At 36.5% G+C, this 12,814-nt stretch overlaps 1 protein-coding gene across 2 annotated transcripts in view; it reads left to right on the forward strand.

The window, feature by feature from the left end:
* Positions 1 to 12,814, forward strand: part of EFNB2 (ephrin B2) — a 58,778-nt gene that overhangs the window by 21,600 nt on the left and 24,364 nt on the right. For both annotated transcript variants that reach the window (XM_070751166.1, XM_070751167.1), the window contains exon 2: positions 4,989 to 5,272. In XM_070751166.1, the coding sequence (XP_070607267.1) occupies positions 4,989 to 5,272 (284 nt within the window). The remainder of the gene's footprint in view (positions 1 to 4,988; positions 5,273 to 12,814) is intronic.

The following is a 12,814-nucleotide window of genomic DNA, read 5'->3' on the forward strand; positions in this document are numbered from 1 at the left end:
CACGTTACTAACTTAACTACAATGAATCACTTAACAGCTGTGGCAAGAAAAGGGGGCAAAATCCACTTAGCAATTGTCTTCCTTAGTAACATACATTTTGGACTCAGTTATGGTCATAAGTCGAGGACTACCTGTATTTACAAGAATATCCCTGAATGCTACATAATAGTAATGGCAAACCTTTTTTCCATTAGGTTCCAAAAGTGTGTGTATGTGCACTGTCGCACATGCATGATTGCCCACATCCATACTGTGATTCCCCTCCCGCACTTCCTGTCCCCTACACATGTGCATGCGACCCCTGCACATGCACCTCCTGTTTTGTCCTCACATCCCAAAACAGTGGCGGGAGGGGGGAAAGCCTCCCATCCCCAAACAGAACTGTGGAGGGAAGCCTGGCAGGCCCAAACAGTGCTGGGGTGGAATCTCCAGAGATCTGGGAAGGCCTGTGCAGTGGAGTTGAACTGGTTAACAGCTTGGGTACCATAGGTGCTCCATCACAGCTATACAGTGATACCTTGTCTTACAAACTTAATTGGTTCCGGGACAAGGTTCTTAAGGTGAAAAGTTTGTAAGATGAAACAATGTTTCCCATAGGAATCAATGGAAAAGCGATTAATGCGTGCAAGCCCAAAATTCACCCCTTTTGCCAGCTGAAGCACCCATTTTTGCACTGCTGGGATTCCCCTGAGGCTCCCCTCCATGGGGAACCCCACCTCCGGACCTCTGTGTTTTTGCGATGCTGTGATTTCACTGAGGCTCCCCTCGCTGGGAAACTCCACCTCCAAACTTCCGTTGCCAGCAAAGCGCCCGTTTTTGCGCTGCTGGGATTCCCCTGCAGCATCACAAAAACACGGAAGTCCGGAGGTGGGGTTTCCCATGGAGAAGAGCCTAAGAGTAATCCCAACAGCACAAAAACAGGTGCTTCGCTGGCAACGGAAGTCTGGAGGCGGGGCATCCCAGCGACAGCGGTGGGTTTGTAAGGTGAAAATAGTTTGTAAGAAGAGGCAAAAAAATCTTAAACCCCAGGTTTGTATCGCGAAAAGTTTGTATGATGAGGCGTTTGTAAGACGAGGTATCACTGTATATTCTTAGAGAATATATATGGTTGGTGGTTGCAGCTTAGGGGCTTGTTTAGACGTTAGCCATCAATGATGATAAAAAGACAAAAATGTAAAGCAAGGTCTTGTTAATATCCATGGAGGAAACCTAGAGGAGATAGTATGTTTTTGAGACTATTTCTCCAGACGACATTTTGGGAATGAACCAGCCTTTCCCCATGGCAGACATTTTGTGAGAGAACCCACAACATGTTATCAAATTTCCAGATATGTTTAACTAAGGCCCAAAAGATGGAAGCCGTTGTTTTGTGCTCTGTAAATATTGCTGTGATTTGTAACATTTCTAAATCAAGAAAACAGATCCAAATGCAAAATTTATCTCCTCATCTCAAGTGTACACAGGAAATGGGAATGTTTGAGAAGTCTGTACGTTCATCTGTATAATCTCCTCATCACTTGAAGAAAATGTAGTGTATGAAAAGGGATTAAGAATCATAGTGTTACAAAATGAAAGTCTGTTAAGCTTGTCTAGAAGCTGTTGTGCTATTGCAGTCCTCAGTAAAGACATATTCTTAGAATAGCAGACCAATCCAGTCTTGGGCCAACTGCGTTTCTCTATTGATGAAACCTGTTGTGAATAGCAGCTGTGCAGTTAATAATCTGAAAATGTAACATAGTCCAGGGAAAGCTCATTGTTAGCAGTCTAGTTCTGGTTTATATGTTTCTCACTCAGGAGACCTGTTTGCAGAATTCGTGTATTTCATATTCAGATGGCTTGTCCCTATGCTGAAGTAGGAAAAGCTGGATATGTTTAGGCAAAAGGTGCCATCAGTCTCTATCTGTTGGATGGAATCCTATCTAATCATATGCAGTTCCATATTGTTGGTAGTAGCTACAAATTAGGTAAATAGCAATAGCCAGAGTACTTAGACTTATATAAACTGCTTTATAGTGCTTTATAGTCATCTTTAAGCGGTTTGCAGTCAGCCTATTGCTCCCAACAATCTAGGTGCTCATTTTAGCCACCTGGGAAGAATGGAAGCCTGAGTCAACCTTGAGCCTGGTGAAAGTTGAACTACCAAATTGCAGGCTGCTAGCAGAAGTAGCTGCACCACATGGCTTAAACAGTTAAAGGAAGATTAAATCTATTTTGTTCATTAAGTTCATCTGATTCTGTATATCCACCCTAAAAGTTACATATTCTCTCTTTGCCTCATTTTACATTTATATTAATCTTATACTTATTTGGGCTCCTCTACTTCATTTATATAAATTCTTGCTTGAATAAAAATGTACAGTGGGAATGAACAGTAAGTCAATCGTGGGACACTTTTTATTTAATGCTTTTGCAGCCAGATACACCCAACTGCTATAGATGTGCGTAGCTTATTCCTGCCCTAAAATGTCACACTGCACTTTTTAAAAAAGGATAGGTGCTTCAGATATTTGATACCATGTGTGGAATTCAGGAAGTTTTTGATCAACTCCAAAAGCCGTGTATCTGTTTTAATTAGCTTGAACACTGGCAGTTCATGTACCTTTTCCAAAACAGGTGGGGCATTTAATTTGTTATAGGCTACTTTAAGATGTTCATAATTTGTCTCCTTTGCTGAAGGAGTATATAAACAGTATATAGCAGAGTATAGAGTATATATAAATAGTATATAGCAGCTTTAAATGGGTAAATACAAACTTTCAGGTTTTTATCTTTCTGATTAATGGCCGAGCTAAAATTATGACAACTCTATCAGTAATCTGAGTTATTATAGTCTATAAAATATGCATGCCTAGATGAAATTTGCCCCTTTGAGCCTGCCTTGGAGATGCATGAAATAAAAAAGTAGTAGAGATTGGAGACTCTACTACTCTATCTCTGTCTGTCTGTCTGTCTTATCTATCTAATCTATCTATCTATCTATCTATCTATCTATCTATCTATCTATCTATCTATCTATCATCTATCCATCAATCATCTATCCATCTATCCATCCATCCATCCATCCATCCATCCATCCATCCATCCATCCATCCATCCATCCATCTATCTATCTATCTATCTATCTATCTATCTATCTATCCGAAAACCACTCATGACACTCATGACATAATCACGAAATTTCCAGAATCATAAATCCTACAAACGTGAAATTTGCCACATATGTTCCTCTCAGCTTCTAGTGCTCACTAAGAAAGGATTTTTCAAAATGACCATCAGAGGGGTCCTGCGCACATGTGCAGGAGATGGGAGCAGTGAAGGGCTACCAAATTTTTTACTACCACACTGTGGGCGTGGCTTATGCAGGATACTCTGCATTTTCTTTCAACATCTTTCAGTGCAAATTGGGTGCTCTGGGGTGGAGCTCCATTTTCGTTACCCCACTGCGTCCCTTCCCATCCGGGCAGTAGTCCACCCCTGAATGTGGGTGATTAGGATGAAAAAATATCCAGGCAGCATCGGGTTATCAGCTACTTATTTTATATTTCTGATCATGTGAGTGTCTGCTGTGAAGTCCTTAATATAAACTGCTTGAAATAGCTATTAATTAAGAAGTTAATTTTTTCAGTAATGTTTTCTCTTACAGTAAGATAACTGCCACAAAATGTTTAGATTAGGAGATGTTTAACATTAATATTAGAGGGTATGAATATTAGGGAGATTCTGCATCCATGGCTTTAAAAATATTAATTGGGACTCGTGCATCATAGGTAGAAAGTAAAGATTGCAGTGACATTTTTTACTTAAAAAGAGTAAATTTATTTGAAGTTAAGCCAATACTTCAAGAAATTATTTTCATTTAAACCTTAATCTTTGTTAGGGCTCTACAATTAAGGTAAACTGAGTTGCCTGAATAATGAATAGCCAGTTTTAAGTAATTTAAAATATTTAATGTGTCTGGTTGGTACACTTAACAAGTTATTGGTGCAGGTTCTAGTTTTAAGAAAGCAAAAGCTTTACTCTTTTGTTTAATGTTTCAAAAAGATGATCTGAAGCCTTCCTGGAGGATAATAAAATAGTGTAGTAAAAGATGGTACTGTATATCCAATGTTTGGAAGCTGTAGTTGCCGTTGGTTCTCCATATGGCAGACTAAGGAAGAGATGATGCCTCTAGTTTAAATAGTTGTTTATTGTATAACAAACAAACAGAGGCACTAAATAGTATTATCCAATAGTTGAAATTAGATACTATTTTGACACAGTATTTCTTTGCTTAGAACAGGCTTGAGGGGGAAAACAGGCTTCTTGAATGATACTTAATTTGAGTTCTTAAGGTAGATTCATTGAAAGCAATGGAATTCTGTGTTGGTTAACTTTAATCATTTTGGATTTCAACTTGTCGATGGTAAAGAAAACTAAAATTTGGTTTCTTCTATTGTTACTTTTGTAACCCACATTGTATTATTATTATCGTTGTTGTTGCTGTTGTTGTTCTTATTATTATTCTTATTATTCTTATTATTATTCTTATTATTCTTATTATTAACCCCACTGATGAGTATAAGGTAGATTCATCAAAAGCAATGGAATTCTGTGTTGGTTAACTTAAATTACTTAATTTAAATTACTTAAAATTTAATTTAATTAATTTTAATTTAATTAATTTAAATTACTTAAAATTTTGGATTTCAACTTGTCGATAGTAAAGAAAACTAAAATTTGGTTTCTTCTATTATTACTTTTGCAACCCACATTGTAATATTATCGTTGTTGTTGTTGTTGTTGTTGTTCTTCTTCTTCTTCTTCTTATTATTATTATTATTATTATTATTACTACAGTATTACTATTATTACTATTATTACTATTATTATTTTGTGATTGTGATTGTTATTATCATCATCATCTTTTGTCTGTAAGTTTCTTTTTATGGACATGATATTTACTTCTCTTTAAATAATGAATGACTTTTATCTGTTTTCCCCTCTTTTAGATTCCATCCTGGACAAGGATTAATACTGTATCCAAAGATTGGAGATAAACTGGATATTATATGCCCAAAGGTGGACTCTAAGACTAGTGGTCAATATGAGTACTACAAAGTATATATGGTTGAGAAAGACCAAGCAGATAGCTGTACTGTTAAAAAGGACAACACTCCTCTGCTCAACTGTGCCAAGCCTGATCAAGATGTTAAGTTTACCATCAAGTTTCAAGAGTTTAGCCCTAACCTCTGGGGTCTAGAATTTCAGAGAAACAAAGACTATTACATCATATGTAAGTGAACAATAACTTTGTTTCCTTTCTTTTTTGGTCTTGCTGTTTCTTAATTTATTCATTGTATTCAATCAAGTAAGAAGCTTAAAGGATTTACATTGTTTCCCTGAAAGTATTTTCATGGTGGCTTATTATTCACTTCCTCCCTACTGTTTTTAGATCTTGTTTTATTTCCAGGTTTTCAGACAACTGGGATAGGCTGAACTGGCAATGTTAGCAATGTAATTGATGAATACTTGAGTATCTTAATATAGTTTAAATAGTATAAAGAAGAAGAAAACTCAGTTATGCTAAAAATTAAAGGACTGTATCCCATAGGTCATTTTCCTGATCTAATATATTTTCCCTAAATCCTATTTGCAATGTTAAGACATTGGATTTTTGAGATGTAATGAGACACAATAATATTCAGTCAATGTTCATTCAGTGATAAATAACAATCCTAATTCGTAATAGAAGGACAGTTTCAATGGTTTTGGCAGTGTGTTTCCTATACACATATAACATACAAAAAAGTGATCACAACTTCAAATAGAAAACATAAAAAATAATTGGAGTAAATTTTGTTTGCATTTGAATGAACAGTTTTGTTTTCTACTTTCTTGGTTACTAGATATTTGATCAAAATGGAGTATGGTTAGTGGTGCCAGGAAAGAGGTGAAGGAAACAGGCTTATAGATGTCTTATCTTTTTGGATGGATACTTTAAATTTGAGTGAAAAGAAGAAGTTGGACACTCCTACTTCTCAAGAGACCAACAGGGCAATAGCTGTATTTGATATTCTGGCAACAGATCATTGCTGTGTCCCAGCCATAATTGAGTGATATTGGCATGTATTTATGATGGTTGCAGTATTCCAGGGTCATGGGATCCCTGTTCATGACGTTCAAGCCAAGTCAATAGGGGAAGCCAGATTCACTTAACAAACACGTGATTCTCTTAACAACTTCAGAGTTTCAGTTAACATTTTGGGGGGAAAGATCGTAAAATCAAGTTTGACTGACTTAACAACTGCATTACTTAGCAATGGAAATTCTGGTTACAATTATGGTCCTAAGTTGAGGACTACCATTAATCCACTTATTTGGAAATAAAAGAAATGATTTTATTAGGTCATTCCTATGTAAGACCGCATAGTATAATAGTATGCCCATGTTACACCAACACTCTGCAGTCTGCATTGGTTGCCGATCAGTTTCCGATCACAATTCAAAGTGTTGGTTATGACCTATAAAGCCCTTCATGGCACCGGACCAGATTATCTCAGGGACCGCCTTCTGCTGCACGACCAGTTAGGTCCCACAGAGTGGATCTTCTCTGGGTCCCGTCAACTAAAGAATGTCGCTTGATGGGACCCAGGGGAAGAGCCTTCTCTGTGGCGGCCCCAGCCCTCTGGAACCAACTCCCCCCAAAGATTAGAATTGCCCCCACCCACCTTGCCTTTCGTAAGCTGCTTAAAACCATCAGGCATGGGGGAATTGAGACCCTCTTCCCCCTAGGCCTTTACAATTCTATGCATGGTATGTATGTATGTATGTATGTATGTTTGGGTTTTTTTATATTAATGGGCTTTTAATTATTTCTAACATCAGACTACTATTGTACACTGCTTTATTGTTGCTGTTAGCCGCCCCGAGTCTCCGGAGAGGGGCGGCATACAAATCCAATAGATAGATAGATAGATAGATAGATAGATAGATAGATAGATAGATAGATAGATAGATAGATAGATAGATAGTATTTAAAATATTGTAAGCTTGTTGATTGAAAGATTGGCAGTTCAGCGGTTCGAATCCCTAGTGCCACATAATGGGGTGAGCTCCCGTTACTTGTCTCAGCTTTTGCCAGCCTAACAGTTCGAAAACATGTGAAAATGCAAGTAAAAAATAGGGACCACCTATTTTTGGTGGGAGAGTCTACGGAGAGGGGTGGCATACAATTCTAAATAATAATAATAATAATAATAATAATAATAATAATAATAATAATAATAATAATAATAATATTTTTTAAAAAGTAATAGCGTTCCATGCACTTTTGGTGTGTGATCATGCCGGTCATATGACCACGGAGACGACTTCGGCCAACACTAGTTCTTCACCTTTGAAAGGGAGATGAGCACCACCCCCCAGAGTCAGAAATGATTAGCACATACTGTATATGTGATGGAAACCTTTATCTAAACATATTAATTGTTTTTAAAAAAGCATTGCTTTATTCTTTAATCATTCCTGAAAAACAAAGTGCCAGCAAATTCCTTTTATGTATATTCATTTAAAAATTGTTAAGAACAGAATGGGACTAAAATAAATACTAATAATTTTAGCAAATTAATCATATGTACAGTAAATATTAATGAAATTCAAATGTGTATTTTTCAGAGCAAAAATTGAAAATTTAATTCATGTATGATCAGTGCACATATGGCTATTGTAATTTTACATGCAAGACTTCTCAATGCCTAGGACTTCTGAGAAAGAAGTGAATCAGTACATTTTATATTGCTAGAGTAAAAGGTACACAACTCAAACTAGAAATTGCAGACAGTACTCCTTATGAAAATGTACAGTATAAACAGGTCCCTCTATGCTCAAATAGCTATTACGAAATATATCAGTTATTTAATGCTTTGGGGATTAATTCTTAATAGTAGGCCAACTGTGACATAAATGGTACCATTTTAATTATGAGTTGAGACTTATGGACAAATGGATCTTATGGAAAACTTATTATTCTAAGTAAATCCATAAATAGGACTCAATTTTCTTCATTTTTGTATAATTATTTCATTATGGTAATACAGTATAATAATTACATATCCGGAAGGATTATAGCATTCTTTGGAGTTTAGAGAATTCAAATCTTTCAGCCTGGTGCCTTGGAAGAGGTATCAGACTTACTGTAATAACTTAGGGGGCGGGAAATGATAGGATATTATGGTGGGTGGCGCTTTCAAGATATGATTTCTGATCTGTATAATTCCCTAAAAAAAACCTCATCAAAAAAACTATTTCATAAAAATCTGACCATAGGTTGATACTTTGTTTCACATGAATTTTTAAACAAAAGTTTTTCAATTTGCCTATAAGTTATATCAAAAGCCTGAATTCAGATCAACTGCATGTGAACAGAGTTACCATAAGTAAAACTCTGAAGAAAATTAGCCAAGTTGTTATCTTTATCATCTTGTGATCATTCTTGAAGATGATAGAGCATAAAACAGTTTAAATCACAGAATAAATAAGAGTAAAAGTGCAAGGAATAGATTGTGTTCCTACCAGGGGCGGATTCCTCTTACCTGCACTGCACGTGCAGCATGGGGATTCTAGTGTATGTGCACTATACATGCACATGTATGCACATCCCAGCAGGATTTTGCTTCTGCATATGTGTGCTGAAATTTTGCGAGAGGACATGCGTGTGAGAGAGATTTTTTTCTCTTTTTGCTATAGAAACATAGAAGATTGACGGCAGAAAAAGACCCCCATGGTCCATCTAGTCTGCCCTTATACTATTTCCTTATACTATTTTCTTGTATTTTATCTTAGGATGGATATATGTTTATCCCAGGCATGTTTAAATTCAGTTACTGTGGATTTACCAACCATGTCTGCTGGAAGTTTGTTCCAAGCGTCTCCTACTCTTTCAGTAAAATAATATGCTGTGAGCCGCCCTGAGTCCTCGGAGAGGGGCGGCATACAAATCCAATCCAATCCAATCCAATCCAATCCAATTCAAACAAACAAACAAACAAACAAACAAACAAACAAACAAACAAACATTTTCTCATGTTGCTTTTGATCTTTCCCCCAACTAACCTCAGATTGTGCCCCCTTGTTCTTGTGTTCACTTTCCTATTAAAAACACTTCCCCCCGAGCCTTATTTAACCCTTTAACATATTTAAATGTTTCAATCATGTCCCCCCTTTCCCTTCTGTCCTCCAGACTATACAGATGGAGTTTATTAAGTTTTTCCTGATAAAGACTTTTATGCTTAAGACCTTCCACCATTTTTGTAGCCCGTCTTTGAATCTGTTCAATTTTGTCAATATCTTTTTTCCAGAACTGAACACAGTATTCCAAATGTGGTCTCACTAGTGCTCTATACAGCGGGATCACAATCTCCCTATCGGCATGATGTTACTTGATTTTTAAAAAATTATATAAGAAATCTTAATTGAGAAAAGGATTTAAAAAGATACTGCATAGGTCAATCTGTATCAGGCATTATCTGAAAAAGTCCATGGTTCAAAAGAATTATAAGAAAAAGTTGCTACTTAAAATAAAGCCCACAAATTTCATTTTTGCAAAACTGAATTTTCCATAGTCAGAATGCCAAGAGCAGGATATAATTCAACTCCACATTCAGCCATATTAGTTTTCTGGAAATAAATAGGGATGCCAATAATTTATAGGTTATTAAAATACATTTCTCATATCAATAAAACTGAGTACAATAACATTTCCTTCTTACTTGGATGTTTCAGTGTTGACTGTTTTACAAAAGTGATTACTCTGTTAGATTTTCCAATTGATATTCCCAAGATGTACCTTTTTAAATGGATATCTGTTTGACTCTAAGGGCGAATGAACGTAAGCAAAAGTAGTTCAACCTGTTTTTTGCTTTAAAAATATAATCTCCTCCCAAAAAATTATATTCAACATAATAATTAAAAACAACAACATTCTACTATGTAATACACAATAGTATTAGCTAAAGGTTTTGAATAGGAACTCTTCCATATCTTAACGCCAACCATTTCTCATGTTCTTGTTTTTATAGGCTGCCACTGTTCTTTTGTTTTTAAAAAATAACTTTGAAAATGATAAAGTGCAAATTTTGAGGATATGACCTTCTTTTATTGTAATATGTAAACATTTATAAAGAATGTCGTGTTGCATGACCACAGGCAAAATATGATCTTTGCATTCTCTCTTTTGTCTTAAGTTATATTACACATAAATAAATTATTTTCAACTTTTCTTTGGGGTTTAATGGAAAAGATATAGGAAAAAAACCCCAGGGACTGGTGTTATATATGTTAACAGCAGCAAGATTACTTAATACACAAAAATGGAAGGACACTTTGATTTCCACAATGGATGAATGCTACAAAAGTTGATGGAATTAGCAGAGATGGGCAAAATTAACTGCTCTGATTAAAGAAAGAACACAATTAATTTTGTTTCTACTTGGAAACCATTTTGGATTTTGTGCTTGAAAAAAATGGAACTTTGATTTGGGGTTTTGTGGATTGAGTAGGTTTGTTTTTATAGAAATGGCTAGTTTGTATCATATAAAAATAAAACATTGAAATTTGATGCTATTATCTTATTCTACTGCACCAAAAGGAGTCAGAAGTCAATGCTGTTTCTTTCTTTTTGCCCTTTACTCTACACCTTTATTTTCACCTTTTCCTTCTTTTTCCTCCCTTATTTTTCAATTATGTTTTTTTGTATGCTTGTATTTTATATTTTATTTGGATAAACTAATAAAATTTTGAATTACTTTTGCCTCTAAGCATCATATGATACAGAAAGTTCAGTCACTGAATCTTTGAAGAATCATTCTTAATTCAGTTAATTCAGTTCTATTTGAACTAAATATATATCATCATAAAATTACTGAAGGGTGAAAAGTAAGGACTTTTAAACTCTCTCTCTCTCTCTCTCTCTCTGTGTTTATGTGTACATTGTGGATAGAACTAATGGATGTAGAATCTGTGGTGAGTGCATTTTTCAATCCACCGGGGTCTTGTAATGTGGCTATTATAGAATGCCTTCATGCATATATGTGCCATTATATAGGCAGTGCCATCAGTTGATCTCATTTATAGTTAGACAGAAAGATACTCCAGAAGGGAATATGTAAGTACCATTTCTTATTCTCATGGGTAGCAAATGAGAGAACAAGATGACTGTACTTGTTAGTAGGCGGGAGCTGGTGAGCTAGTCTTTTCCCCAATGTATGGTGTATATTAAAGTACACAGGGAGATAGAAGATGCTGCTTACAAGCGAAAATGAAGCATTGCTCAGAATTGCTTTTATTGTTTTATAATCAGTTGAATTATTTTTTTAAAAAAGGAAGGAAAGACTCCAAACACAAATGTGGTTTCTTAAATCCCAATTTACTCCCTTTCTGGCACGAACCAACAGTCACAAAGCAAAATTAAGTTTTTGTTAGGGCTACTTGCCTGTGCTCTGCACCCCCTTTTAACCACTAAATACTGCACCGCTCACTTACGGGTGCAGTTTCCACCCTTGTAACCCAGAAGAGAGAGGATTTATTTATTTTATTTATTTATTCATTTGTCCAATATACAAGTACATAGGAAGAAAAATAGACATGTGGTAATATATATGAGGGTAAAAGTGAACTTAGAGGAGAGGATATACGAAAGGAAGAGAATATATATGATAGGTGAAAGAAAGGAAAGACAATTGGGCAGGGGACGAAAGGCACACCAGTGCACTTATGTACGCCCTTTACTAGCCTCTTAGGAACCTGGAGAGTTCAATCGTGGATAGTCTAAGGGAGAAATGTTGGGGGTTAGGGGTTGACACAATTGAGTCTGGTAATGAGTTCCACGCTTCGATAACTCGATTGTTGAAATCATATTTTTTACAGTCAAGTTTGGAGCGGTTCGTATTAGGTTTGAATCTGTTGCGTGCTCTTGTGTTGTTGCGGTTGAAGCTGAAGTAGTCATTGACCAGTAGGACATTGCAGCATATGATCTTGTGGGCAATACTCAAATCGTGTTTTAGGCACTGTAATTCTAGGCTTTCTAGGCCCAGGATTGTTAGTCTATTTTCGTAGGATATTCTGCCTGCCCTCTGCTCCCTCTTCATTCTATAAGTTGGTGATGCCAGTTAGTCTAGCGGCCATGTCCCTGTGCCACCGGATTGCCTAGTCCTTCAGTATGAGCCAGGATACCCTGAGAGCTACACTCTGGCCTCCGGCTGCTGCCATGGCTTTCCCAACAACATCATCGCTGAGCGACTGACTGCCTCTCAGTTGTTTGGCAGATGCTTGGCTACCTCCCAGCATGTTCTCAGCTTGTGGCCCTATCACAGCAAACTCCAAGATTGCTACTGCCTCTCTGCAGCTAATACTGGCTTGGCAGCCAGACAGGTAGCTCCTGGATAGGTGCTTTAGATGAATGGTGATTTCCAGCAGGTTGGCTGGCCAGCAGCTTCAGGGAAGCAGCATCCTGGCCGAATGGCACTCCAGCCCAGTTGGCATGGCGGACCTGGCAAGAATATTTTCAGCTGGTTTGCTTAATATTTCATGCCATGACTGGTTCACATGCATGTGTGAACACACAAACACCTAAAAGTTTTGACAATTAAATTCTACAAAGGGGAGTCTCCTTTTTCTGCTTAAGGAGCTTTTATGTATTCATTATGCAATATAATATTAAATTAAACTAAAATTCTTTAAACATAATAAATAACTTAAACTATTTGTTACAAGGACTCACACGCAGAGGTTTGATTTTTATGTATATAAAGCATCTCTGTGACTTAAGTAGAACTACTCC

Source organism: Erythrolamprus reginae, chromosome 4, assembly GCF_031021105.1.
Source record: "Erythrolamprus reginae isolate rEryReg1 chromosome 4, rEryReg1.hap1, whole genome shotgun sequence".
Lineage (NCBI taxonomy): Eukaryota > Metazoa > Chordata > Lepidosauria > Squamata > Dipsadidae > Erythrolamprus > Erythrolamprus reginae.